Here is a 27,895-nt window from a genome sequence, read left to right as displayed (position 1 = left end):
GTATCTACCCCAGTGCTTAGTTCAATGTTTGGCATAGAATAAATACTTAATACTATTATTATTATTTCTCTTAATTTCCATGACAGTATGAATTGGTTGAGACATACAAATTGGCTCAGCTACAAATCTAATTCAAAGAAATACAAAAATCTATACTAAATTGATATTTAGGAAAATTAGAGAATCTGGCATAAACACATATTTCAGAGGTCTCTTTCTGGTTTGATATGAATGGAACAAACAGGACAAGCAAATTAAAAGGTTCACCTTTAATAATATAATCTGATTAATTTTCTCCTCTCTGGTGTGAAGCTCTAACTGGCTGTACAAGAGTGATGTATCTATACCGTACTCAGAACTCAGACTCCCCAGCAAGTAGTTTGGTTCTCTGCTCTCTTTTTTTGATGTTTCATCCTCCAAATCCTCTTCCTCTTCCTCCTCATCTTTAGCTGCAGCAACCTGAGGCTGAACCTCAACAATTTCTTTCCGCAGCTATGGACAAACAAGGCAGTTTGGAAGGAAGTCATTGGGAAGAAGGGATTTCACTATAAGGTAAGATGGCAACACCATTATTATTTTCAGAATCAATTCGAAGCTTTACTCTGCTATCAGTATTTGTGCACAACTGATTACTAGACTTTGAAAATCCTTAGATGAGATTAAACCTTCAGAGACAGCAATATGGTGACACAAAATAATAAATACCCACTAGTATATAATGTTTTCAGAAGGCTGTCAACTTTTGAGGTGATGCGGGTGCTTAAGCATGAAAAAAGATATAGTTCTGTTTTGGATGAACTGTGTCAAGAGTACCAGTTAAGCATTATTAATCATGCCATCATTTAATAGTTTGTAAATAGTAAACAAAGTTTGGGTCAAGTTCTCAGAACCAACACTGTATAAATAATAATTTCTACTTATCTCTTTTTTCTTCTATAATGCTCCGGGTGATGTACATATACTATCTGGAAGGGTTTCTTTTGAGAATTGCAGAGTTACCGTATTTAAACAGTGATTGGGTAGTTAAGAGTGGAAAAATTATATTGTATTAAAGTGATTACTCCTTGGTAACTTTTTTCTTTTGTTAACATGAGGTCGACTATAGAATTACTGCATTATATTCCACTTCAGTTCCGTATTATGAACATCCTGAACTAAAATGCATCATTTGAATATTGCAAAACTATACTTTAAAATCAGTGGATTCAATCTTCTTTTGATGTAAAACTCTCTCCAAATCTTTCATCTCTTTTTCAGTTCGTTCTTTCATTGGGTAATTCTGCACCTCACAGGCAACATGAAAGCACTTAAAAACATAAAAGAATTCCATTATTAAACATTAGTTTTCAGTCCTGTTATTAACAATGATTTCATTACTTCAGAATATTGAAACACAGTAATGTTGGCCTTACTACTTTTGTCAAAGTAGCAAGGAATCTGGAAGATTCCTTGAAGGAGCAGAAGTTCATTCATTCTTTGGCTTTAATCTATCAGTCACCTCTAACATTTGCAAATTTATTTACATCCTCCCTCATTACTTATATAATGATCAATTGTACATTCAAATTATTTAATTTGATTGTCCATATTTTTATGTCTCCTTCAATAGAATGAAAGCTCCTTATTGTCAGAGAATGTGTTGTGCCTCTGTTGTACTTCCTAAAGCTTAATACATGGCATATCAACCAGAGCACAATAAATCTTTTATTACTACTATTACTATTTTACTCTTTTCTTTTTCCAAAAATTGAAATCAATTTAGTGACAGTTTCAACTGGTGAAAAACGTCATTAGAGCAAGAGTGAGGGCCAAAAGGACAGCTCTGCTTACTGGAGCTAAGACCAGGTTTAGAACTAAAGATGGAGGACTTTCCTTTAGAACAGCTGCCAGCAACCTCCTTTCTTTGCAGAAGAGCCAAAAAGAATGCAATTTCTGAGTAGCTGATGATTTCTGAGAAGTTGATGTGCAAAGAGCCCTACAATTTATGGTTCTCCACCTGTGATGTCAGCTCATCATGCCGAGCATGGCACAGTGTGATGATGTCACCGTGCCTTGTGGCTGATTCACAGCATCAGCGGTTGCTGTCCGTGGGAATGGGAAAGGAGAGGGGAAAGTAGAAGGACTGGGAGAGGAGAAGAGAGAAAGTGAGGGGATGGGAGGGGTCAGAAGGGGAAATTAAGGAAGAACAAGGGAGGGGGACAGAGGGAAGAGAGTGTGGCAGGCCAGCACTGGCAGTAGCCCTCAGGGGGGACCCCAATGCAGGACACCGATTCCACAGCCTCCTGGGGATCATGCCCACCCCCCTGCCCAGAACTAACTGCTCCTTACTTTTCTTTCTTACCTATCTTTCTTCCCTTTCTCCGCCCTGCCCCTGGCAGCAATGGGCCAGATGAAGCCCAGCAGGCTCGGACGTTCTGCCACAGTTCTTAGACTGCAGCTGCAATTTTGTGAGTGGTAGTGCCATCAAGGGTGGAAGGGTGTTTGGCGGGGCCTCCACCTCAGTCTGAGGCCAAAGTTAGCTCCAAAAAGAGCCATGCCTGCCTATAAAGTCATCAGTTGCTGACCTTTGTTTCAGAAGACTGCACAATAGAAAATTCCACATTAGGCATGTGGTTCCGACAGTTTAATTTATCCCATTTCTAGTAACATCCAAGAGAAAAATCTTTCACTTATTGTTGAAGAAAAGTTAGTTACCTGCTTCCTTTATATCTATTTTACTACACCCCAAATTGTCACAGTCCCCACTGTTTCACAGAGGAGGTGTCTAAGAATTGTGTTCAGAGGTGAAAGTTTGGATATGGTTTTTAATGTCTGTCTCATAAGGAAAATTTCTCAGTGTAGTCTACAATTGTAGAATATACTGAGTAGAGGCATGTGCATACAAAAAATATGAAGCAACATTATCGAATGCAGTAGAGATAGGGATGAGGAAAAAAAAGATCCTTGTGGTTTTTGAGGTATGCTTCCTGATGCAGTTGGTCAGACTGTTTTGGAAAAAAAAGAATGAGAACAAGAAAATATATGTTTCAGAAGCCTTCTATGGGTTGGAATCAAGTGAAGGAAGAAAACATACCTAATAAGGTGAAGGGATGATAAATACCTAGAGATGTTAAGGAGGCATCTTTAGTATATATGAAAGAGAAAAGGGTATGAAGAAGGAAGAGAGAGAGGCATTAAGAAGAGTAAGACTTTGGGGGGCTTCTAAATATGAAAGCAATGGTGGGGGGTGGTGGGGGGTCCTTTGGTTTCCTTTCCCAGTGACATTCCAAGTTGAAAATATAATCTAACCAGTATATATTGCACCTGGAGTAACTGAAAAAGTATGGAAGTGGTAGTTACCCTTAGTGCTCGACCCTTTACAAACATGGAATCCCAGCATTCTTCTTTGATTACGTCACGCAAATAGCACTTAGCAAGATTCTCCATCTCTGCCTCCTTTCTTATCTTTAAATTTAATGAGAAAATGAGAGGAAAACAAAAATTCAGCTATTTAGTAGTTCCAATCAACATTTTGTGTCGCCTCAGTTCACCAGCCAGCTTATTATTTATTAAAATACAACTCTGTTCCATTTTTTTCTCAATTTCCAAGCATCTCTAGCTATACTATAGGCTTTTGTTACGGTGACCAGGCATACCACAATACATGAGATAGTCACACTTGGGAGGTTTTGTCCTGGCAGACAAAAGAAGCAATATGAGTCCTGACAGTCCTGCTTATGGCTGGGTTGGGAAGAGATTCCTTTAGCCTTGGTGGCAGGGCAACAGGAAAAAGGAGTGGAAAAAGCTTTCTAGCCTCTTTTTCCTCTTCCCCTTTAGTTGTAGCCACAGCTGTTGTTGCTGCGGTCACATACTTGAACTGTGGATGGACATTCAGTATGTGGCAGGAGACTCATCCTCTGACTGCACTGCAAACTCCCACCAAGTCTGAAAGGCCAGTTCTGGTGGTACTGTAAGCTAGACTGTAAGCTCATTCCTCTAGATTGTGGACAGGGAATGTGGCTGTCATACTGTTGTGTTGAACTCTCCCAAGCGCTTAATACAAGGCTGTGCACACAGTAAGCCCTCCATAAATACGACTGATTACTGGGCAGTCATGATACTAGCCAGGATTAGCCACTAGCACCACCAGCCAGTTCTTTCTTTCCTCCTTTTCTACCTCTTCTCCTTTCTGTTTTTCCTTCTACCCTTCTCTCCTCTACGCTTTTCTCTTGGATTCGCTATACTTCCTCTTTCCCTTGCTTGTTGTCTCTCTTCTTTCTCTTTTTTTTTGTTTCTCCCTTTTTTTTGACTCTACCTGATGGTGGCTCCCATCCTGCCTTGGGCTTTGGGAAATCTGTTTTTTAATGACTTCATGGGAGATAGAGATATCATCTCTATTCTTTAGGTTCTATGCCTGGGATGAGATGATAAGTGCAAGTCATATTTTTTGGAGTAATATTTTTTTAATCATCTATAGGATGATCGAATGCCCTGGCATAAACATGATATGTTACGATATGCCTCTGGGGAACTCTGGGGAAAGGTAAGGCTTGTCTGGCATGATAACATCCCCATTTTATTAAACGCTAAGGACAACCAGGAGACTGGTGGAGACTGGATCTACAGTAGGAAATCATCTAGATAATTAAGATCTAAAGTGATATGGCTTCTATCACCCAGGTAGTTCAGTTAAAAAAATATGCCACACCTTCAATACTTGAATAATTGAAGCTCAAACATATTTTGAGAGTGACACCCAGATATTTTGCTAATGTAAAACCAGATAATACTTCTGAAGCTCCTGCCTTACAATTTACATGTGGTCTTTAATACACAGCCTTTCCTATACTGCATGTTTATGTTGACATTTTAAAGGCAATGTTTTACTTCGTTTCCTCTCCACCTTTTCCTTTCTTTTCACTTCTGTCATCACAAACCTCTGGTTTTTCAAGTCAGGTTTCTCCTACCATTTCTACTTCTTTCTCGCTCTGTGCGTGAAGTCTTTCCCTTTCTTCAGTGTCCAGGCTAAACTCCTGCTGTTCCAATTTTGCAATATCAGATACCAATTCATTTTCCTGCATCATTTCCTGAATCTGAGTTAAAAGATATAAAATCATGAGAAACAGAAAACTTCAGCTTCAACGAGTTTTTTTCCTTAGTTTGTCATAGAGAGGAGTCAATACAGATTCCCTATTTACCAGAACCTATTAAGAGTTAAATCATTGGTTTCATAATAAGCATATCATAGAAGCTTAACATTTTACAGTCACATTGTACAACTTGGATAAATATATACATTTTTAAATGGGGCTCCAAAGATACACTCATAGCTCTCCAGATGCTGCATTTTCTTCTCTTGAAAGATTTGCCCATTATTTTTCCTTCTTCCTCTAAGTATCTATTCTAAATTTAGGTGCTATGGAGAGAACGATTCGATAAAATGTTTTCTTTTGATAAGATTTCTTAAAGGCAAAGACATTTTTCTCTCTCCTTAGGTCTGGTTATCTGAGAACAACAGTTTTTGTTTTGAGGTGGCCGAGGGGTCGGGTTGACGCAGACCAGGCTGAAGAGGTGCACATCAATCAGTCAATTGTATTTGAGCGCTTGCAAGTGCAAAATACTGTACTAGGCTCTTGGGAGAGTACAATACAACAGAATTAGCAGACGTGTTCCCTGCCCATAACAAACTTTCAGTCTAGAGGGGGAGACAGACATTAATAGGAATAAATAAGCAATTGAGAATATATATGTATAACATGTAATTTAAAGATATGTACATAAGTGCTGTGGGGTGCCACTAATGCAACTTGGCATTCCTCACAGGACTCAGGTGATGTTGATCCCACCCCCCCAGCCCCCTGCCTGGAACCAAGTGAACTCTCTGAGGGAGAAGAGGGTGCTGCGGGGTGCAAATGTGCGGGCTGAGTTGTAGTAGGAGAGTAGCAAGGTGAGGTAGAAGGAGGCAAGGTGACTGAGTGCTTTAAAGCTGTTGATAAGGAGTTTCTGTTGGATGACGAAGTGGCTGGGCAATCACTGGAGGTTCTTGAGAGGGGAAACATGGACTGAATGTTTTTATCATCATAATAATAATAATGTTGGTATTTGTTAAGCACTTACTATGTGCAGAGCACTGTTCTAAGCGTTGTCCCATGTGAGGCTCACAGTTAATCCCCATTTTACAGATGAGGTCACTGAGGCACAGAGAAGTTAAGTGACTTGACCACAGTCACACATCTGACAAGTGGCAGATCTGGGATTCGAACCCATATCCTCTGACTCCCAAGCCCGGGCTCTTTCCACAGAGCCATGCTGCTACTCTAGAAAAATGATCTGGGCAGCAGCCTGAAATATGGACTCGGGAGAGACAGGAGGCAGGGAGACCAGCAAGGAGGCTAATTCGGTAATTAAGGTGGGATAGGATAACTTTCTACTAAGAGGCTTGGCAGGAAAAATTACAATTTCCTGTTGTAAACCCAATATAAGCCTTCTTTGGCTTTCGAGATGGGAAAATGTCTTCCCTTTAAGAAATTAGAACAAAACTGAACTATCAGATAGAACAGAAGACAAGGGATACACATTTGAAAACTGTAGAGCTAGAACTAAGTTTCCAGGTATAATTTTTGATTAAAGAAATGTGAAAATGAAGTCACTACTTACCCTTTTAGAGAGTTGCTTAATTCTTTTTTTCAGCTCTTTCTTTTTTCCAGAAAACTGCTGGATCTCTGTTTGGATGGCCTTGTAACAAATATACCATTTTCAGATAATTAGAGCAAATCTCCAGCATTTGTAAGATATGAATATGATAAGTTGTCAGTGAAAATACCTCCTCAATGGCCAATTTGATTCTAACCTGACCTAGTTAAATAGGTGTGGAAGAAATTAAAGGTGCCACAAGAAAGAATCAAATTGAGAAACCAGGCAAAATAAAACCGTGGCTCTTTAACAGATTGCACTGACTCCAAGAACTGACATTCTGGCTTTGACCTGTTGTTAATGATAATGATGATTGTGGTATTTGTTAAGCAGTTATTATGTGCCAGGCACTGTACTAAACACTGAGGTTGATCTAAGCTAATCAGGTTGGACATAGTCCCTGCCCCACATGGGCCTCACAGTCTTAATCCCCATTTTACAGATGAGGGAACTGAGGCCCAGAGAAGTTAAGTTAATTGCCCAAGGTCACACAGCAGACAAGTGGAGGAGCTGGGATTAGAACCCAGGTTCTCTGACTCCCAGGCCTGTAGTCTTTCCCCTGGGCCATGCTGCTTCCCTGAGGAAGCCTGGGCTGAGGTTGAGCTTCACTGATCACTGGGAGGTATAGGTGAAATGGGCCTCTTCCTCCTTGGTGGTTACTTAATTCTAATATTTCAGAGAGAGCTGTTGGCATAGATGAAGGTAGCAGAAGAGGCAGGGGAGCAGATGAGGATTGGGAGTCAGTAAGGAAAGCAGAAAGGAAGAATAGGGAGGAATAGCAGGTAGGAAAAAATATAAACACTGTAGGCTGCAAGCCCTCTAAAGGCCGGGAGAGTGCCTACCAACTCTTTTACTGTACTCTCCCAAGAGCTTATTATAGTCATCTGCACACAGTAAGTGCTCAATAAATTCCACTGACTGATAAAAAGTAGCAAAATAAAATTCAAAGAGGGATCAGTGTCCCTGTGATAGGGCTTCTTGGGTGTCCATGGTGCTTAGGGATTAAGAGGAAAGTGCTGTCCCTCAGGAAGTTTGGGGAGTTAAGGGAGTCTGGACAGCAACTTGAAAAAGGCCATGGGCCCTCCAGCCTCCAGCCATCGTGCACCATAGCACTGCGGCCCAAAGTCAGTTGTGATTTTTGGGTTGCCCAGAGACAAGTCTGAGAAGCCACTATGCTAGTGGCAGGACGAGTGCCAGTGAGCAGCGGTCTCCTAGCCCGCTGATTGTCTCCTAACCCCCCTCGCACTGCCCCCCAAACAGATGCTAAGTGCTCTGTGTGTGGATGAAGATCCTTCCCCTTCTAGACTGTAAGCTCATTTGGGACAGGAATGTATCTCTTGTTCTATTGTACTCTCCCAAGCTCTTAGTACAGTGCTTTGCACACTGTATGTGCTCAATAAATACAATTGAATGACTGAACGAATGGATGAAGACCAGTATTTGTCCATGTGCACAACTCAGGCAAGACACCAGCTTCAGGAGATTTAATCTCCCTATGTAAGGGAAGGATAAGGGTCGTCAAGGAAATGACGCTCCTTGACAGGAACAAGGGAAGGACAGCTTCGTCATTCCAATGATTCGTTATTTAAATTATTTGCTCCATAAGCAATCAAATTTCATACTTCTGGGCATTGAGTTGACGGGAAATTTTGCTCTAGCCTTATAAAATAAAAATGCAGGCTCCTCAAAACTCATCTGATTCATACAAACGAGTATGATTTTTAAAATTCCAAGAACATTACCCCTAAAGTAGTCTCCTCCCAATCACTTGTACTCCTATTTAAATCTGGATGTCAAGAAAAGTCACACTACTTAATGGAAAGAGGACAAGACTGGAATTAAGGAGCCCTGGGTGTATTCCTCGCTCTGCCACTTTTCCTTGCCTTGTGACCTGGGGCCAGTGACTTCGCCTCTCTGTGCCTCAATTTCCCCATCTGTAAAATAGGGATTAAATACCCGTTCTTCCGACTCCTTAGACTGTAAGCCTCGTGTGGGAAAGGGGCTGTTTCAACCCGATTATCTTCTATCCACCCCAGCATTTGGCAGTACATAGCAGAAGCTTAACAAATACCATAATGATTATTATGCCGCTCATCTGCTGGCATATCCTTGTTGAATGTCTCTCCCTCTCCCAATGTTACCTCATCTGTTTTCTTCTGAAGCCATGGAATTTCTACTTCTACATTCATCGAACTTGAAGGCTCCTCTACTGATATTAATTCCAAACTCTGTGACTTCACAGTTTCCTGAAATCAATGAAAAGAATCAGGGGGCAAGATCCCAGGTTCTGAGTTTCTCCCACTTCAATCAAGCGTCGTGAGCCCACTCCACCCCACGGTGCCCCCATATCACGCTCCCCTCCCCGAACCCTGTGTGGATTCTCCAGAAGCACAGGGAGGTAGTAGTGAATTTAGTGTCATGCTCTGCACAGAGTAAGCACTCTATAAATAGTACCGGTAGATTGACTGGTGGGACCCAAAGCCAGTCTGGAAGATCATTCCTCTTCCTGGCCCAATTTGCGAGACATAGAAGAGGACAGAGGAAGGGGAGGGAAAGAATCCTCGCACCTTGTCTCCACACAAACAGTCCTCTGGACTGTGAGCTTGTTGTGGACAGGGAATGTGTCTATTATTGTTATACTGTACTCTCCCAAGTGCTTAGTACAGTTCTCTGCCATCAGCAATTGCTCAACAAATACTGACAAACCTTCTAACTACCCTGGCTGCTATTGCTGATGCTACTGCAGGCCAATCTGAAAAGTGTCCTCTAGTCATAGTTTTCAGAGGGGCCCGATGTGGAAACCAACCTTCAGGGGCCTTTCCTGAATCTGATGGGGGCAAACTGTGGGTAACCTAGGAGACTACACTCTGACTCCACTCCCGCCTGCACTTGGGATAGAATGTGGGAAGGGAGAGTACCAGAAGCAGAGATGGGGCCTTGGAAGAGGAAGGGTCACTCTGATCCTTTTTCTACAACCCTCCTTCATTGGGTCCAGGTCAGCAGTCTCCCTGCTCCCCAAACTCTTTTGGGTTTTTATGGCATTTATTAATTGCTTACTATGTGCCAGGCACTGTACTAAGCGCTGGGGTAGATGCAAACTAATCAGGCTGGACAAGTCAGTATCCTACAGGAGGTTCCTAGTATCCATCCCCATTTTACAGATGAGGTAACTGAGGCACATAGAAGTTCAGTGACTTGCTCAAGGTCACACAGCAGACAAGCGGCAGAGCTGGTATCAGAGCCTCTTCTGCAGGAAAGGCTCAATGAGCATTTAATCAAAATTTAATCTTGGAGTCCCTTCTGAATTTTTCTCCTAAATTATCTCAATAACTGCCTCAGTTCTTTACTCTGCTGGTGCTATCTGGTCTTAGCTTAAACCTGCCTATATGTTTGTCTTCTCTGAACTAAAACTCTAGCTTCATATGTCCTTTTGAGCCAGTGAACAGACAGGCCCTGTACCATCTTGGTAAAATTAGAAACAAATAAACTGAACTATAAGCTCAGACTTCTTTAAGGCTGGCTCCTGGCTGTATCTTTCCTGACATTGAGAAACAATGGCAGAATCAACATGGGGTGAGATATTTTTGAGAGACATGTAAATGGGCATTTTGGACAGAAATTTACAAGAGGCAAAACAAACATCTTCAGATTCTCCCTCAAACAGGCAAGATGAATATTTCTGGAGCCAGATACCATAAATCCCAACCTGAGAGCTGGTCCCAGTAGCCTGATGCCAGCAGTTTCACCTAATTAATAGGCTGAATTTCAGCCATTTCCACCTTTTCTCACCTCTGACTCTGATCTTTATTTTGTTGTTGCCTTGGAAATCTTTGAGAAAACAAAGCATCATTAAACTGATAATACTCAATAAAGGGGAAAAGAAGGTTTTTGGGAGAGCTATTTTGTTCCTAATCTTTAGAGTTCTTCTGCTAACAGCAGGAGCTGAATGAAATGACCACAACCAAGAGGAAAAATAATTTCATAAAGACAAAAAAAATCTGCTTCTTTCTCCAAGAAAATAAAAAAAATCAACTACCACATGCCCCTTCTGCACCCAGGTTGGTTCCATAGCAGAGGGAAAAAATCTAAAACATAAGTTCTTGTAAACAGCAAATTTGATTAAATAGAAGTAGAGAATAATTGGCATCCAGGTACACCTAGCTATGCAAATCAGGCAGACTCCTGGGGCCAGACCAGTGCAATCTCATGTGAAAAAAATTTCTGCCTGAATAACTTCAAATTACCTTCTCCCAGACATTGGGTAAAAAGAACAGGTTGCAAAATCCCTATAGTCTGAATGGAAATGAAATTGCTTCCATTTGCACAACTTAGAAAGATCTGGGCTTGGGAATTTTTTTTCTACCTAACATTATATTTGCCACAGGGAGGCATAACTAATGTATGGAATAAAAAGGATTAGAAAAGACTGTCTCTGGCAGAGCTTCGATCAATTTTATACTAAAATGGCTTCTGTTATGAGTCTATTAGGTAAACTGATTTCAAAATTTGACTCTTTCTAAATGACAGACTGGGATCATTTGGGAGTATTATATCTGTCACTTCAGATTGGAGAGCCCATGTCTGCTAATGTAGTGTAGTGTAGTGTATTTTTTACTTTTGAAGGGGATCAGAGAAATGGGTGGGAATTATTCCCATAATTGGTATAAAGGAAAAAGGCATCTTGTATGTTGTTTTTTTTTTACCATAATTGAATCCCTGGGCAATATAGAGTTCCATTCTCTGAGGGCTTATACTTCTCTGTGGGAGCAAGTAAGTCTTCTGGGAGGAATATTACCTCTTTCAAACACTGGGGGTTCATTCAGTGCAAGCCTGCATGTGCTTTTACTACCAGGGAATAATTTAAGTCCCTGGGAGAATTGGACTCCATTGTTCAGTATTAGCATTACTTTTCACTTTCACCTTAATGAGTATGTAATAATGATAGTTTAGTCTGACTATGAACAAAAAAAGTATCAGAGAATAACCACCAGCATATGTGCATAGATGTTATTTAAAGGCTAAATTAGATCTCCCCAGTGCAGTGTCCCAATAAATCACCTGTTTGGAACTCTCTCTGCTCTAGTGATGGGGAAAGGAGATTGGAAGGGGTGGGTAAAGACTAATTTTCATCCATATATTGCTTCCCATTGCTTAGTTCAGTGTTTGGCACACAGCAAATGATTAACAAATACTATCACTCTTACTACCAGAGGCAAGGGGATGGAGGAGTTTCCAGCCCTAATACTTCATTTGATGGACAGTTACAGGCAGCTAAAATGATTTGCCACCCTGGGTTCACACACATATCTTTACAGCTGCCTGTGATTGGCAAGTTACATGGGCAAGCGATGCCTGGATAACATTTCTAAAAAATTGTTCTGCACCCATCTCCCCCCATAACCCAAATGTTGGCTTAACCATCTCTGCCACATACAGAAATCCTCAGCATTAGATTTAAGGCACTCAATCAACTCTTCCTCCCTGACCTAACCTCACTCCTCTCTCACTACATCCCAGCCTGCACAATTCGCTTCTCTAACATCAACTTACTTACTGTAGTTGAATCTACTTTGTCTCACTGCTGACCCCTTACTCAAGTCTCTCCTCTGAAAATGGAACTCCTGCCCCCTTCAAACATGGCAGAACACTACCACTTTCCCCATCTTTGAAGCTTTACTAAAATCATATCTCCTTCAAGAAGCCTTTCCCTGACTTACCTCTCATATTCTCCCCCTTTCTGTATCGCCTATCTACTTGGGTCTGTACCCTTTAAAAACACTTTGTTACTCCAAGAGCTATATAGGACCTCAGTTTGTTTATCTGAAGCAGGATCAGACTGGGAAAGCAAGGACCATTCTTCCATTTCCTTCAAAGATGACATTTCCTTTGAAATGCTGGCATCCAGAATGAGGAGACAGGATCGGTAATATTCAGTAGCTTCATTGATGCGATTTTCTCCAATTTTCCTAAGATGTGAAAAAAAACAAAGCGACTGATTGTGTTTTATAGAAAAAGAACACCAAAGGACAGCAGGAGTAAAGGGATGGAAGCGGGGAGTCGAGAGGGAGAAACAACTAGAAGGTTGAGTTGGGAGGAACAGAGTAGTGGGATAGAGGCTGTAAAGAGCAGGTAGGTAATGTGTGGGGCCAGATGGTGGAGCCTTAAAGCTTACTGTGAGGAGTTTGGTGCAGAGAGACACAGGAAGTCAGGGGAGGGTTTTGAGAGAGAGGAGACTGGGGGCGTTGAGTGATGCTTCAAGAAGATGATCCGTGCAGCCCCATAAAGTACAGATTGGAGGGAAGAGCAAACTCCAGACTGAACCCAAGGGGAAACCTATAGAATGGTAGGCTGACACAACACCTCCCTGTGACCATATCAACTCCTCATCTCTTTAGTAGAATTGTTGTCTATTACTCCCATAACTTTCCACCTGTTTAGAGTGAGGCTGCTGTTTTTACCATGAAGCTTTTTGGTCTGGACTCCAGCCACACTCGTTCCAGGCTTCCAACAATACCTGAGCCTCCCAGTTGGGTGGACGGGCAGGAAGGGGTTGAGGGTTCTTCCTGATCTACTAGTAATTCAAAATCTACCTGCCACTCCCAAATCTATCCCTCAATTTGCCCCAGCACTCAAAATTTAAAGTTAGATTCCATGGCTGCATGGAAAAGTCTGAGAAAACCTGGTATTTCAGCTAAGGTAGCGTAGTGTTTTTATCGCAGTAAATCTAAGGAGCTTTGGCTTAAAAAATATTGAATAATAATTGTGTTATCTGGTAAGCACTTACTATGGGTTAGACAATATACTAAGCATCATGGTAGTTACAAGAGTAATCAGGTTGGATACAGTCCTTGGCCCAAGAGAGCCGTATAGGTTAAGGTGAAAGGAGAAGAGATATTGACTCCCCATTCTAGAGATGAGGAAACAGAGGCACAGAAAAGTTAGGAGTCTCACCCAAGGTAACCTTGCAGGCAAGTGGTAGAGCTGGGATTAGGATCCAGGCCCTCTGACTCCCAGGCACGTGCTCTTTCCATTAAGCAACATTGCTTCCCTTGCTGCTTGGGTTTTATTTTCATCTTTTAAATTGGGGGTAAAATCAGGTTTAATTGTTTTAATTTAATTTTTTTTTTAATTTCATGTCTTATTTTAGCTTTAAGAATCACAAATTTTCCAATCCAGAGGATTCTTCAAAAATTAACTTGGGAAGGGGTTGGCCCTAATGCCCCTCACTGAGCGGGGAGATGATAAGGAAGGGTCTGGTTGGGCCAGAGCTGCTGCAGCTGGGTATCTCCCCTAGATGGGAGTCTTAAGTGAGGTGGGGGGGGGGGGGCAGGGAAATTTGAGGGAGAGTAGGCACAAAGCAGGAGGCTCTGCACTAAGTCGGAGCAGCAGCAGTTCTCTTCTTCCTGCTACCTTGTCTCCTATGTGGCTGTTCTTTTTGTTTTTTCCAAAAAAATCATATTTACTATTGCATATACATTGTTTTGCTTCAAAAGTGGAGGGGGGTTAAGGAAAGAGAGGAAAAAGGAAAGGAAGGTACAGGTATACCCACTGTAGAGGGTTGGAAGGAACCAGACCAAGGAGGAGGAAGGTGGAGTTGGGATTGGGAAGTGATTATCTTCTATCTAGCCCAGCGCTTAATACAGTGTGGGCATATAAGTGAGCACTTAGTAAATGCCATTTTATTATTATTATTTTTAAGCACTGAGTGGTGGCAAGCAACACATTTAATGCAGAACTACATGAAGCCCTGGGAACAGAGAGAAACAATTTGGGTTGTTTTCAGGTTTAAAACCTGAATTTAAAAACACTTCTTTGGAGTATGGATCAGATAGGGTAAAACCTGAAAAACCTTTTGTCAAGTATTTGTGATTGAAATTACAGTATAGCACAATACCCTTGAGCTATCGGCCATCAGATATATTTCATGGTAATGGGATGAAATAGATTTTTTGATAACTTCTTAAAATTTTCAGGACTTGTATGACAAATATCTTCTGCTCGTCTTGTACTTACTTCCACTTCAAACAAACAAGGGCACCGTCATCCATACCACTGGCAAGTATGGTCTGGCCATCCACAGAAAACGTCATTGCGCGAATTCCTTGTCCATGGTATGAATGGCATCGAGCTCGAGCAAAGGTTTCCTGAGTGATTAGAGAAACAACACGAAGCGATCACATATTTGGTCCTAGGGAAGTCTTAACTGAATTGAATTAAAAGCTAATGGCTTTTACGGTGAGTCTTTTTAAAAATTAACATCCACTTTTGGATCATAGGAAAATCACTTAGTTCTTTTCATTTGATGATGGACAAAAGCCAGTGTTTGTGGGCTGTGCCTTTGAGTTGCTAGTCACTAATGATTTGGATATGATGATAGTCCCTCAGATTTATAGACCTCAAAGTCCATTTACATCTATTATTGTGTTTATTCTTATAATATCCCTGGAAAATAGAGTGTGGGGACTATTTAACATACAGAGTCTAAGGCATGGAGAGGTTAGATTAGGGCAGCAAAATTCCCTTTTTAGCTTAAAGCAATGGAGAAGGGTCATAAATCAGGCCAAAGAACCAAAGGTCTGAGAAACCCCAGAAAGAAGTTTAGAGCAGAGGGGGAAAAAATATCCAGTAGTTGTTGATTCAAGAACACCATAAAATCACAAGGACTTTGTCTAGAGAAGAAAGCCATAAAAAACAAAGGTTGTGAGATTATTTTAGTATGTATAAAGAACAAATAGTTGCTGAGACAGAGAAAGAAAACTAGAGAAAATTTGCAAAAAGCATTCCTTTGTGACTAAGGGCAGGATAATAGAGCAATAATTGACAGGTAATGTCAAACATTTGCCTGATATGTCAGATCTAAGCACTAGAAATCTCAATCTAAGATAAATAATAAATACTCCTAAATGATCTGTGCAATCTTTAAAAGATAAGAATAAGGTTGTGTCAGTCATATTTCAGCAGCAAAATGCCTAGAGAAAAAACATGCAATGAGAAAATAATGGGTTATTGTTCTCTGAACTTTAAAAGTTCTCTGAACTTTGCTGTGAAGACCATTCAGTCTTCCAGCATGCTCCTATGGCACTAAGATAGCACAGAACTTTTATTAATAATAATAATGTTGGTATTTGTTAAGCGCTTACTATGTGCCGAGCACTGTTCTAAGCGCTGGGGGAGATACAGGGTAATCAGGTTGTCCCACGTGAGGCTCACAGTTAATCCCCATTTTACAGATGAGGTAACTGAGACACAGAGAAGTGAAGTGACTTGCCCACAGTCACACACCTGAGAAGTGGCAGAGCCGGGAGTCGAACCCATGACCTCTGACTCCGAAGCCCAGGCTCTTTCCACTGAGCCATGCTGCTTCCTTATAATAATAATAATTGTGGTATTTCTTAAGTGCTTATTATGTGAAAGACACCGATCTAAGCACTAGGGTAGATATAAGCAAATTGGATTGAACATAATCCCCAGTCCATCCAGGGCTCACAGTCTCAATCCCCATTTTACAGATGAGGTAACTGAGGCACCAAGAAGTGAAGTGGTTTGTCGTAGGTCACACAGCAGGCAAGTGGCAGAGCCAGGATTAAAACCCAGGTCCTCTGACTCCCAGGCCCATGCTCTATCCACTAGGCTCCACCGTTTGGGATCTATTGCTTTATTGTGCTCCTATAATCTGTGTGATCTATTGCATTACTCTTAGATAAGAACCTCTGTGATATTTTAAAGAGTTTGTTTTCAAGTTTTATAGTCATCCAAAAGTTTCATATAGCTTTTCCACTCTCTACTAAGGCATGTAGTATTTCTCATATTCTTTTTTGTTACAGTAGTTATAATGGATTGCTATTATATCGTGCTCCTTATTTCATAAAGATGCATAAATAAAGATTACTGTAAAGAGGATTGGTCCAACAAACCTACAGATGCAAAAAGTGATTTTCTCAGGGTCAGACAGTAACTGGAGGAAGAATCAGCACAGACAGCGCAGTGCTCAATAAAGACCACTGACTGACTGATTGATACTCTTTTCACTAAAGTCTGCTGTCAATAACCTTCTTCCAGACTTTCAATACTTTGGAGTAAGGAACCAAAGGCCACACATACATTATCTTTTTCTTTAAGTGCATTACTAAAGTAATAAAAAAGAACTCAAATATGCAATTGTAAGAAAAAATTTCAAAGTTCTTTTCCAATATTTTCTAAAGATTCTTTTAGAATAATATTAACTTCTCACAACTTTGTGTGATTTGTAAGATTCCAAACATTGGTATTTACCAAAGTCAAAGCATCTCGGATACACAGTATGCCATCTTTAGCTATTGATGCCAACCACCTGCCATGAGGTGACAAACACAGCTTTCCAGTTCCAAACTGTCTGCTTTGCATCTTCTTCTCTGTGATAATATTTGGTACGTTTTTATTACTCTGTCATCAAAAGAGAAAACATCATGGCATATTTAAAATAATGAACATTATTCCTACTGTCAAAAAAAGAAAAGAATGGCTTCAGTGATACAGCTTACTCATCAAGTCTTCTTTGTCATGAGCAACCATTTGGAAAGTTTAAGAAAAGATATGAAAAGAATATCATGGCCACCTAACTATAAAACCTAGATCCAAATTCTGATTAGATTTAGTAGATTATGGGCATATCCCTGGTTACAGCTACCCAAACTGGGACACAGTTGATATGGTTTGATACTTTCACCAGCACAGAACCATTCCACAATTCAACTGCCTCAGAGGTACAATTTACATTGTTTGATCTGTTGAACTCTAAAGTCCCTGTTAGATTGTAAAATCCTCTACTACACTATAAGATCCTTAAGAGCAAGGATCATGTCTACCTACTCTGTTGTGCTCTCCCAAGCACTTAGTACAGTGCTCTGCACAGAGTAAATGCTCAATAAATATCCCTCATTCATTGACTGCTGACTTTACCTATGCAAAAGCCCAACTGCTTTGTCATTCAGGCCAAACACTATTTGTAAATAAATATCTCCTTCACTCCTTACCAGGGCTGAGATTAATCCACCAACAATGAATGGATTCTAGAGAAAGCCAGCCCAGAGTTTAGGTCAGATTTCCAAGGTGTCTTCACAATCCCTGAACAGATCAATCGACCAATCGTATTTATTAAGTGCTTACTTTGTGCAGAGGACTGTACTAAGTGCTTGGGAGAGTATAATGTAACAGAGTTGGTAGACAAGTTCCCTGCCCACAACGAACTCACAGTCTAGATAGCCAAAGAAATTGTTCAATTGAGAGTGCTTCTTAATTGAGAAATGGATGAAGCAGTTATTGATTAGTTAGTTGCATTTCATTCAGGAGAATTGCTGTCTGACAAGAACCTCATCTATTATCACTGCAAGGTACCGAAACGGTTGAAGAAATGACAGTATTCCCACCAGCTAAAATTTTGAGATAAAAAAAGATTTGCATCAGTTTTCAAGAAAGTAGATGAACTGATAAAGCTGATTGAAAACCTGATGAAAAGAGGAGGTCAAAAGTATGTAGGGGTGTTCATGAAGAAAAGAAGAAGGCTGTTGTCCAACTTAAATTGGACAAATTCTTCTATAAAAGTGGAAAAACTGCTACCACAGTCACTAGAAAAGTCACTAGAGTGGCTTCTAACTCTGCAGCCACCAGCAAAGACTCAAAATCATATTATAGTTCTTCATTTAGCCAGTGTTGTCATGTTACGACTTGAATAACATGACAGCATATAACATGTAAAGGAAATCCATACTGTCCAGAGATTCTGGAATGGATCTAAATTTATAACATGTACAACATCAATCAGTGATATTTATTGTACTCTCCCAAGCCCTTAGGTGCATCTCTAGAGAAATTTACTCCAGGATATAGCCATTTACCATACAATCCTATTTTCAAGGAACATAACCCAACGCCTTATTTAAGGCACATCTCCTCCAAGCAGCCTTCCCTGACTAGGCCCTCATTTCCTCCTCTCCCACTCCCTTCTGCATCATATTTGCACTCTTTATTCACCCTTCCCTCAGCCCCACAGCACTTATGTACAAATCCATAATTTATTTATTCATATCGTCTGTCTCTCCCTCTAGACTGTAATCTTTTTGTGGGCAGAGAAACTGTCTGACAACTCTGTTGTGTTGAACTTTCTCAAGCACTTAATACAGTGCTCTGCACACAGTAAGTGCTCACAAAAAAACTGATTGATTGAGTGTGGCATATGCCTATAATAGAATTAGAGAACTGGGTCTGCAAGAGAGCACGTAGTTCAATCCAGTACCTTCAAGTCAGGCTGCATTTATAAAAACCAAAACAAATAAACAAAAACAAAGAGCTTACAGAATGAAAGATTAGGGTAGTAGTAATAAAAATCAGACATCAGGCTTAATGAGAATTAAGGGAATTATAATTTACTCTATATTTTCTTTCTATTCAACTTACTTTTATTTACTTGAGGTTCCATATTAGCAGAATAGCCATGAGACCCAATGCAATGATCAATATTTATAATTATTCTCAAGATAGTATTATTCTAAAATCATAATAATAATAATAATGTTGGTATTTGTTAAGCGCTTACTATGTGCCGAGCACTGTTCTAAGCGCTGGGGTAGACACAGGGGAATCAGTTTGTCCCACGTGGGGCTCACAGTCTTCATCCCCATTTTACAGATGAGGGAACTGAGGCCCAGAGAAGTGAAGTGACTTGCCCACAGTCACACAGCTGACAAGTGGCAGAGCTGGGATTCGAACTCATGAGCCCTGACTCCAAAGCCCGTGCTCTTTCCACTGAGCCATGCTGCTTCTCCGAACTAATCAGAACTAATTATGGCCACTTTTCAATGGTCCACCTTTTATTATCAAATCAGATGGCATCCATAGGGACAGTAGGTTCATATCTGAATAATTCTGTTAAACTGCTACTAAATCCGTAATGTTCTCCTCTGAGAACCATGCATTTGTATCATTAGTGATAGACGTCAGCAAAGTGTCTGTTATGTCTGAATGTGTCTCTTACATTCATTCATTCATTCAATAGTATTTATTGAGAGCTTACTATGTGCAGAGCACTGTACTAAGCGCTTGGAATGTGCAAATCGGCAACAGATAGAGACAGTCCCTGCCCTTTGACGGGCTTACAGTCTAATTGGGGGAGACAGGCAGACAAGAGCAATGGCAATAAACGGAGTCAAGGGGAAGAACATCTCATAAAAACAATGACAAATAAAGAGAATCAGGGTGATGTACATCTCATTAAACAAAATAATATAGTAGTCTCCCAAGCGCTTAGTACAGTGCTCTGCACACAGTAAGTGCTCAATAAATGCACTTGATTGATTGAAGTGCTCTATGGTGGACTACCAATTAGATAGATGTATTACCTAAGACAGATGCAGATGTCTAAATTGATATGACAAACTGGTAAGGGATATCAGATCATATTTACAGGTTATTTCATGTTAAAAAAAAGAGACAACTAAAGAATACCTCTTCAAGAAGAGGGTAGGTACAGATGTATGGTACTTTTCTACAGTAGCCATATATTAGCTTCCTCTCAAGGGCCAATACAGCTGAAGATAAAGAGTGATTAATTTCATACTGGTGCATGTGTATGAGTTCATTCTTCAGTATTCCTCTTTCATTTACCCAGTTGGCATTGTCTATACGATTTGGAGGAAAGAAGAGATCACTTTCACAATAGCAAGTTTCCACTTCACATAAAGAACCATAGCAATTTAACTTTATGTCTTAAATATACAATAAGCAACTTTTAAAAAGACAATTAAGGGTAGTGGAGCAGCAGGGAGCTAAGCCTTTGAATCAAATGATATTTATTTTATTCATGGGTTCTGGATCCTCCACTGATATTAAATTGAGCGATATTAGATACATTATCTAACCTCTCTGGGTAAAAACGGTTGGAAAGAAAATTTGTATTTAAAGCCGCCTGCTGCCCATACATAGTGTGATGCTTAGCTGTCCACATACACCCAACTTTTCTACTAGAAAAACAAATGAATAGATGATTGAATGGCCAGCCCCCTTTTCTTTTCCACACCCACTCCCATTTTTCTTAGTATATTTTCCTTCAGCAAGTTAAATTTCTGAAAATAAATTAGGGATATGTGTGTCTACAGGGGTGGTGGTGATGGTAGGGGGGTGGAGTAAGAAATAGTAAGAGGAAGAGAAATTCTTCCCACTCTTTACCAGTTAAGATTTCTTCAGCTAGGGAAAACATTTCCAGCTTGCATTTTTCACCTTCCGGAAGCCAGATAAGCACAATCACATCAACTACGTTTGTCTCCTTGTGATAGACTGAAGATAGTTGTTGGATTTCACCTGATATCACTAAGAGCAAATACAACACACTGAATAAAGTATCCATTACAACAAGTTTAAAACTTTTGCTTATCCCAATATAATACATTGTTGTAAAGGTTTCTGAATCTGTTTGCATGTAGGGTAAAGGACTTTATTTCATGGAGTTCCCACACATCAAACATTAAAGTCACTTTAAACTCAGCAGTAGTCAAGCAGTGTGAAGGTAAATTTGGGCAGACTTCTGGGTCTCTCTATTCCTAATACTTCTGCCTGAAACAGAAGCATTAGAAGAAGTAAAGCGATTTACTATTCGTGATCTAACAACTGTTTCAACATTACCAATACCTGGAGTTACATTTGATTTTTGAATGCATATTAGTCGAAATGGATATAGCTTGCTCACAAGACCAAATCAAAAAGACATAAATGCAAACATGATTTTGGTATTCTACTAAACGAAAAATATCATGGCACTATCCAAAGAGAAAACTCAGTACAAGAATAATTTTAAAACAAGAAAAAGTCTTTCTATTCCAAAAAATTTAGTTTGCCAAATGAGTAATATTTCCAGAATAAACTAATCTCTTACACAGAGCACAGAGGGAAGAAAAGCTATGCTATAAATACAACCAAATACAGTAATTGGTGTATATGTACATTACCTGTACAGCCAAGAATCTCGAATAATTTTGAGGGTTTAGAATTTAAAATGAAGATATGTCCATCTTGAGTGACCGTTATTAGATAAAGGCCTCCCTGGTCGTAACTACAAAAAAAAATACATTTCATTACAATACAGCTTTTCCTCTCTGAAAATGCCAAGAATTTGAAATGAAATATAACAAATAACATGTCAAACCAGAGGCCAGGTCTTCAGACTCAACTTCCCTTTTCTGTATTGTGCTTTTGAAACATTCTCAATCACATACAATAGCATTTATTGAGCTTCTATTGTGTGCCAAGCACTGAACTAAATACTGGGAAGAATAGAAAGAGTTAAAATGCATGTTCCTTGCCTTAAAAGGCCTTGCAACCCAGCAGAGGAGACAAACACTTAAATAAATTACACACGAGGGATATTCAAGTATATAAGATACGAACACAGGTTCTACGGAAGCTGGGGCAATTTAAGTGCTTAGGGGCAGAAAGGCTGAGATGGCATTTGGGGGAATATGAAATGTGAAGATTAGAGATTATTTGGGGGAAGCTTCCTGGAGGAAAGGTGACCCTAGAAGGACTCTCTGATGAAGTGGGGAGCTATGGTCCATCCAGTATGAAGGGGAAGGAAGTTCCAGGCAGGTGGGAGGGTGGGATCAGGTTAGCTGAAGGTAGAGGCTGAGTGCGGAGGTTAAAATGGAGAGGAACAAAGATTGTGAACTGGGGTGTAGAGGGACGGGAGAGTGGATAAGTAGGAGGGAGAGAGTTGATTGAATGCCTTAAAGCCAATCAATGGTTAGGAGTCTCTTTTTGATGAAAAGAGAAATGGGTCATCACTGAAGGTTTCTGAGGAATGAAGAACTGTGTGGTATGACATTTCAGAAAAATGATCTGGACAGAAAAGTGAAATATGGACTGGAGAGGGGAAAAACTGGAGAGGGAAGAGGACAGGGAGACCAGTAAAGAGACTGGTGCAGTAAAGTCGAGATATGACAACTGATTGGACTACTGTAGTAGATTTGGGAGCACGGGCCTAAGAGTCAGAGGACCTGGGTTCTAAACCCAGCTCCACCGCTTGTCTGCTGTGTCACCTTGGACAGATCACTCAACTTCTCTATGACTCAGTTCCTTCATCTGCCAAGTGGGGATTCAGTACCTGTTCTCCCTTATACTTTGACTGTGTCCCCCATGTGGAACTTGATTATCCTGTAGCTACTTCAGTGCTTAGAATTGTGCTTGGCACACAGTAAGTGCTTAACGAGTATCACAGTTATTTGCAGGGTGGAGGCTGATGTACAAGTCCCATCTCATCTAGGAGGTTTTCCCTGATTAATTTTCTTCTTCCCACATTCACCCAACTGCTACTTCAGCACTTTTGCACTCACAGCTATCCAGGGCACTTACGTACATTTCATTTTACAGCCTATACTATCTAGGCCCTTTAGTCACTTATTCATCTTTCCATTCTCTTTTCTCTAATTAGAATTTTGTATGTCTCTCCTGCTAGACTGAAAGCTTCTTAGAGGCAGGGGTTGTGCCTTTTACATTTAGTGTACTGTCCAAAGCACAGTGCTCTGCACACAGTAGGTGCTCAATAAATATGATTGATTAATTGACTGAAATAAGGCAGCATGGGGAAAAGTAGGGCCATTTGTCTACATTTGTCTCCCCCTTTTAGACTGTGAGCCCGTTGTTGGGCAGGGATTGTCTCTATCTGTTACCGAGTTGTACATTCCAAGTGCTTAGTACAGTGCTCTGCACACAGTAAGTGCTCAATAAATATGATTGAATGAATGAATTACAAAGTCAGGTGGAGACCTCGTAATTAGCAAAAGCAGTGGAAAAGGCAGAAAAGCAGTAAAAAGGTAATAGCTTAAGTGTGGGCGTCTTGAAATGATAGGTTACTGACTTTTTTCCTCAAGTGATTCCATGGTAAAGGTTCCATGGATCGAGCACATTTTTTTAAAGATAATATACTTCTAGAAAATTCCATTTTGTCCTACATTTGGATGGGGAAAATGGTATGTTAGTGGGGAAGGCCCTGGACAGTCTGGAACAAATTTTTTGAACCAGGTATGACTAGTCCTGAATCTGAGCCTGCTCCAAGTTCCTTCATGTCAATATGTCCACTTAATTGTAAGAGAGCAAATTTGGGGCTTTTCCAGCTCCTCGCCAGTCCTCCCCATTCTCTGACTGTCCCGGAGGGCTCAGGGCAATCCCCAGTAACCGAGCAGGCTGAAGTAAGGGTGAGGGTGCAGCAAAGAGCTACCAAGCCTCTGAGAAACAGTGCTCAATCATGTAGATTCCTGAAACAATAATAATAATAATAATAATGGCATCTGTTAACCATTTACTATGTGCCAGGTATTGTACTAAGGTGCTGCATTAGATACAAGCAAATCGAGTTGAACACATTCTCTGTCCCACAGTGGCTCACAATGTGAATCCCCATTTTATTCATTTAGTCATATTTACTGAGCGCTACTGTGTGCAAACCACTGTATTAACAGCTTAGGAGAGTAGAATACAACAAAAAACAGACACATTCCCTGCCCACAATGACAAGTTAGGTAATTGAGGTACAGAGAAGTGAAGGGACTTGATCAAGGTCACACTGCAGGCAAGTGGCAAAGCTGGGATTAGAAGCCAGGTCCTTCTGACTCCTAGGCCTGTGCTCTATCTAGTCCTATAATGATGCAACTGCTTTGCAGTTTTAAGTTCTACCACGTGAAATGTGAACAATAGGGCTAATTTCAAATTTTCCTACCGTTGGGTGATTGACAGTTTAGATAGGGGGAGTTCAGTTGAGCTGAAGGCACATTCTTGGAGATGGATTCAAATTCCTGTTTAGGTAAGCAGTAGGCCTGAATGGCTAATTCCTAGGCTAATGGTAGACTTCGTTTCAGCAATACTTACTGCACATACTGCAAAGGACTTGAGGAAGGAAAAGCTCTATAGACTATCCGAGGGCATTCTACTGTTGAAACATCGATGAAGTAGATGTGGCCCGAAGTGGCCCCCACAGCAGCTGAAAGCGAGGAAGGGCAACAAGCCATATCTGCTATCTAGTTAAAAAAACAAACCCAAAGAACTCAGAACTTTTATCATTGACTTGATTAACAGATTTTGACAGTATGTTCATTAAGGCTGCTGAACATTACCAAATTATCTAATTTCGGTCTAAAAATTCAGTTTGGTCTCAAATATCTAAATAGTTCATGTTAAATTACCTAAATATCTGAAGTGAAAGTATTTTATTAATTAATTAATGATGGTATTTGTTAAGCACTCACTATGGAGTGGGGGCTGTATTGAATCCCCATTTTACAGATGAGGAAACTGGGGCATGAAAAAGTTAAATGGCTTGCCCAAGGTCACACAACAGGCAATTGGCAGAGCTGAGATTAGAAGCCAGGTCCTCTGACTTCCAGGCCTGTGCTCTTTCCTCTTGGCCAAGCTGCTTTTATGTTAATGTTTCCTCAAAAATTGTTTTTACCCTTTGGAAGGAGTTTCCAGTCACAGATAGTCAGTGAGTCACTCTCTGTCATTTCTCTAACTCCAAGTAGACAAATAAAATAGATGGGAAAAAAATGTAAGCCAACTATACTGTACTAGGCTTTCCCTCAGTAGACCCAGTTTAAATTGTACAGGGTTTACTGCAGGAGGAAGGTATAGAATTCAAAGTAGCCTAGATGAATTGGAGTTACTGGCTCAAGAACATGATGAAGTTTAATAGGGACAATGAAAAGTCCAAAAACATCCTCCAGTAGGAAGAGCAGAATGGGCAAATCACAGCATAGCAGAAAAAAAAAGACAATTATCTTGACAGATCACAGGCATCTTTCAAAACATCGAAGGTGATATTGACTGCAAACTTGTTACGGGCAGGGAATATGTCCCTAATTCTGCATATTGTGCTTTCCCAAGCACTTGGTATAGTGCTCTACACATAGTAAGCTCTCAATAAATGCCACCGACTGATTGATATTGGTATGTGTGAATAGGAAAATGATATACAAGAGTGGGGAAGTTAGTCTTCCCTCAGAACCTCAAAACTCAGGCAAGGGGGAGGTCCCTCCACTCCAACTGCTCCTGTCAAGGGCAGGACACCTCCTTTCCAACCAGACGCCTCCACACTCATACATTTACTAGTTTTTGTATGCTGTTGATTTACATATGCACCTCTGTGTATTATTTGCATCTGCTCTTATGTTCTTTATGCTTTATCATATATTTGTGTCTTCTTGTCTTCCCAGGAATTTTAAGCCTTAAGGGCAAAGATTATACTCTCATGCCAAATCACTTAGTACAGAGCTCTGCACATAGTAGGTGCTCATTAAATGCTGTTGATGATAATCCTCTATAACGTCCACATTTTTAAAAGGCAGTGAAAGAGTTGGAGAAAGTCCAGAGAATGGCAATGAAATTAAACAACATTAGAGGGATAGAAAAAAAAATAGATCCAATGAGGAAAGGTCAAAGGTAATGGGAGTTTCTGAAAGACTAATTTCACCATTTCTTTTAAGCATAAGAAGTACTGTTATACATACCTTTGTGTACAGGCTGAACCTACTGACACAGGATCCATCCTCTAACAACCAAATGTAACCTTCCCCTGTAATTGTAATTGACTGTAACACAGAGAAGATACCGGTCTGAGCATAGGAATTCATTTCTGTGAAAAACAATTTTTCTAATTCCCACTTTATTCTTGGAATAGTTAATCTTGAGATGATATCAAAATGGCTACATTGATTAGGGAGAACAGGAGTGCATGAATGGAAAGTTTCAACAGTACAATTTTAATTGTAAATAGAAGAAATAACTATCTAATGGACAAAAATCTCCCCCATAGACCATAAGCTTCTTGTGGGCAGGGATCGCACCTACCGAGTCTATTGTATTGTTCTTTTCCAAGCATTTAGCGTAGTGTTCTGCCCACAGAAAGCTTACCATAGGGGCAAGTAATGAAAATAACCCTGCATTTGATTCCCATAACCCCAATCCTTCGTAACTATTCTTACTCCACTCCTTTTATCCTAGGTGTTAAGTTATAGGTGACTTTATTACTGAGAAGAATGCCTAATTATTATTATTTATTATTGAGTAGTAGTGTGGCCTAGTAGAAAAAGCACAGGCCTGGGAGTCAGAGGATCTGGGTTCTAATTCTGGCTCTACCACTTGCCTGTTGAGTGACCTTGGACAAGTCACTTAATTTCTCTGTGCCTTATTTACCTCCTCTGAAAAATGGGGATTCAGACTGTAAGGGGTATCTTCTATCTACCCTCAGGGCTTAGTACAGTGCCTGGCACATAGTAAGTACTTAACAAATATCATTTAATAAAAAAAGGTTTGGATTAAGTTTAGATGCTTAAATATATCAGATTCTACAGTGGGTAAAGATCAGGTATATGTATTTTTTCTTTTTACCAGGCAATACTTGTTTCCAGGTGTGATGAAGTCATTTGCCACAAAGTCCCCTTGGCATACATCCAGAACTGTGTCGATGTTAGCCATATCCATCGGAATACAGGTAAAGATTGATCCCTGCCACGTATACAACAAATCATTAACATAGTTTACAATTACTGAAGATTCTTTAAAAACCCCCACATCTTTCTAATCTTGCTTTGTGATATGTTTATATTAGTCTCTTAAGCAAAGAGGGTTTATTTAAAAGAATAAAGTTCCAAATTATAGCCTTTATCCATTATATTAGCCTGTTGCACAATATTCATTGAGGTAAATGGATCTGAACTAAAAGTCTTTAACAGTTTTCCCCCAAAAGGAAGAAAAATTGGAATTATTTGGGTGAAAGGGAGAATATACTGTGAAATTCTATATGCCACTGCTGCTGCACTCTTAGAAACTTATGGTTCATAAAAACTATTTCTGAGTCATTAGGTCAATAATAGGGAGTTTGATTCTTTTTAGTACTTTAGATACATGTGAAAATGGAGATAGTGGAAGCATTCTCTTGACTTCTGTCCCCACGCTCTGCTTCCTGTTCCTGTTTCTCTCACCTCATAACCCGAGCCTGAGATTTCTTTCACAGATTCCCTGTCTTCTATTGTAACTCATGATGGCACCCGCTGGACTTACATTGTGAACCCCATGTGGACGGGGACTGTATCCAACTTAATGATCTTATATCCACCCCAGAGCTTAGTATAGTGCTAGGCACATAGTAAGTGCCTAACAAGTTTTATAAAAAAAAAATAATAATGATGCCATTATTGTTATTATTATGGCA

The 27,895-nt window shown here is 40.2% G+C and overlaps 1 protein-coding gene and 1 long non-coding RNA gene across 3 annotated transcripts in view; one reads left to right on the top strand and one right to left on the bottom strand.

Annotated features, from left to right (window-relative positions):
- The window catches only part of CFAP43 (cilia and flagella associated protein 43), a 63,900-nt gene that overhangs the window by 18,864 nt on the left and 17,141 nt on the right, over window positions 1–27,895 (bottom strand). For both annotated transcript variants that reach the window (XM_007667653.2, XM_039914313.1), the window contains exons 10-24: window positions 27,073–27,189; window positions 26,193–26,273; window positions 24,559–24,707; window positions 21,648–21,751; window positions 20,872–21,012; window positions 20,152–20,324; window positions 16,945–17,094; window positions 14,686–14,816; window positions 12,479–12,638; window positions 8,814–8,918; window positions 6,637–6,714; window positions 4,947–5,072; window positions 3,340–3,444; window positions 1,190–1,306; window positions 268–492 (exon numbers count right to left, since the gene is read on the bottom strand). In XM_007667653.2, coding sequence (XP_007665843.1) covers window positions 268–492; window positions 1,190–1,306; window positions 3,340–3,444; window positions 4,947–5,072; window positions 6,637–6,714; window positions 8,814–8,918; window positions 12,479–12,638; window positions 14,686–14,816; window positions 16,945–17,094; window positions 20,152–20,324; window positions 20,872–21,012; window positions 21,648–21,751; window positions 24,559–24,707; window positions 26,193–26,273; window positions 27,073–27,189 — 1,962 coding nt within the window. The remainder of the gene's footprint in view (window positions 1–267; window positions 493–1,189; window positions 1,307–3,339; window positions 3,445–4,946; window positions 5,073–6,636; window positions 6,715–8,813; window positions 8,919–12,478; window positions 12,639–14,685; window positions 14,817–16,944; window positions 17,095–20,151; window positions 20,325–20,871; window positions 21,013–21,647; window positions 21,752–24,558; window positions 24,708–26,192; window positions 26,274–27,072; window positions 27,190–27,895) is intronic.
- LOC114817299 overlaps window positions 1–27,895 on the top strand; it is a 34,606-nt gene that overhangs the window by 5,852 nt on the left and 859 nt on the right. The window contains exons 2-4 of the long non-coding RNA XR_003765161.1: window positions 450–552; window positions 27,076–27,175; window positions 27,698–27,771. This is a non-coding gene — a long non-coding RNA (uncharacterized LOC114817299). The remainder of the gene's footprint in view (window positions 1–449; window positions 553–27,075; window positions 27,176–27,697; window positions 27,772–27,895) is intronic.

The sequence above is a fragment of the Ornithorhynchus anatinus genome, chromosome 16 (genome assembly GCF_004115215.2).
Source record: "Ornithorhynchus anatinus isolate Pmale09 chromosome 16, mOrnAna1.pri.v4, whole genome shotgun sequence".
Classification (NCBI taxonomy): Eukaryota; Metazoa; Chordata; class Mammalia; order Monotremata; family Ornithorhynchidae; genus Ornithorhynchus; species Ornithorhynchus anatinus.
This window is presented reverse-complemented; position numbering and strand designations above follow the sequence as displayed.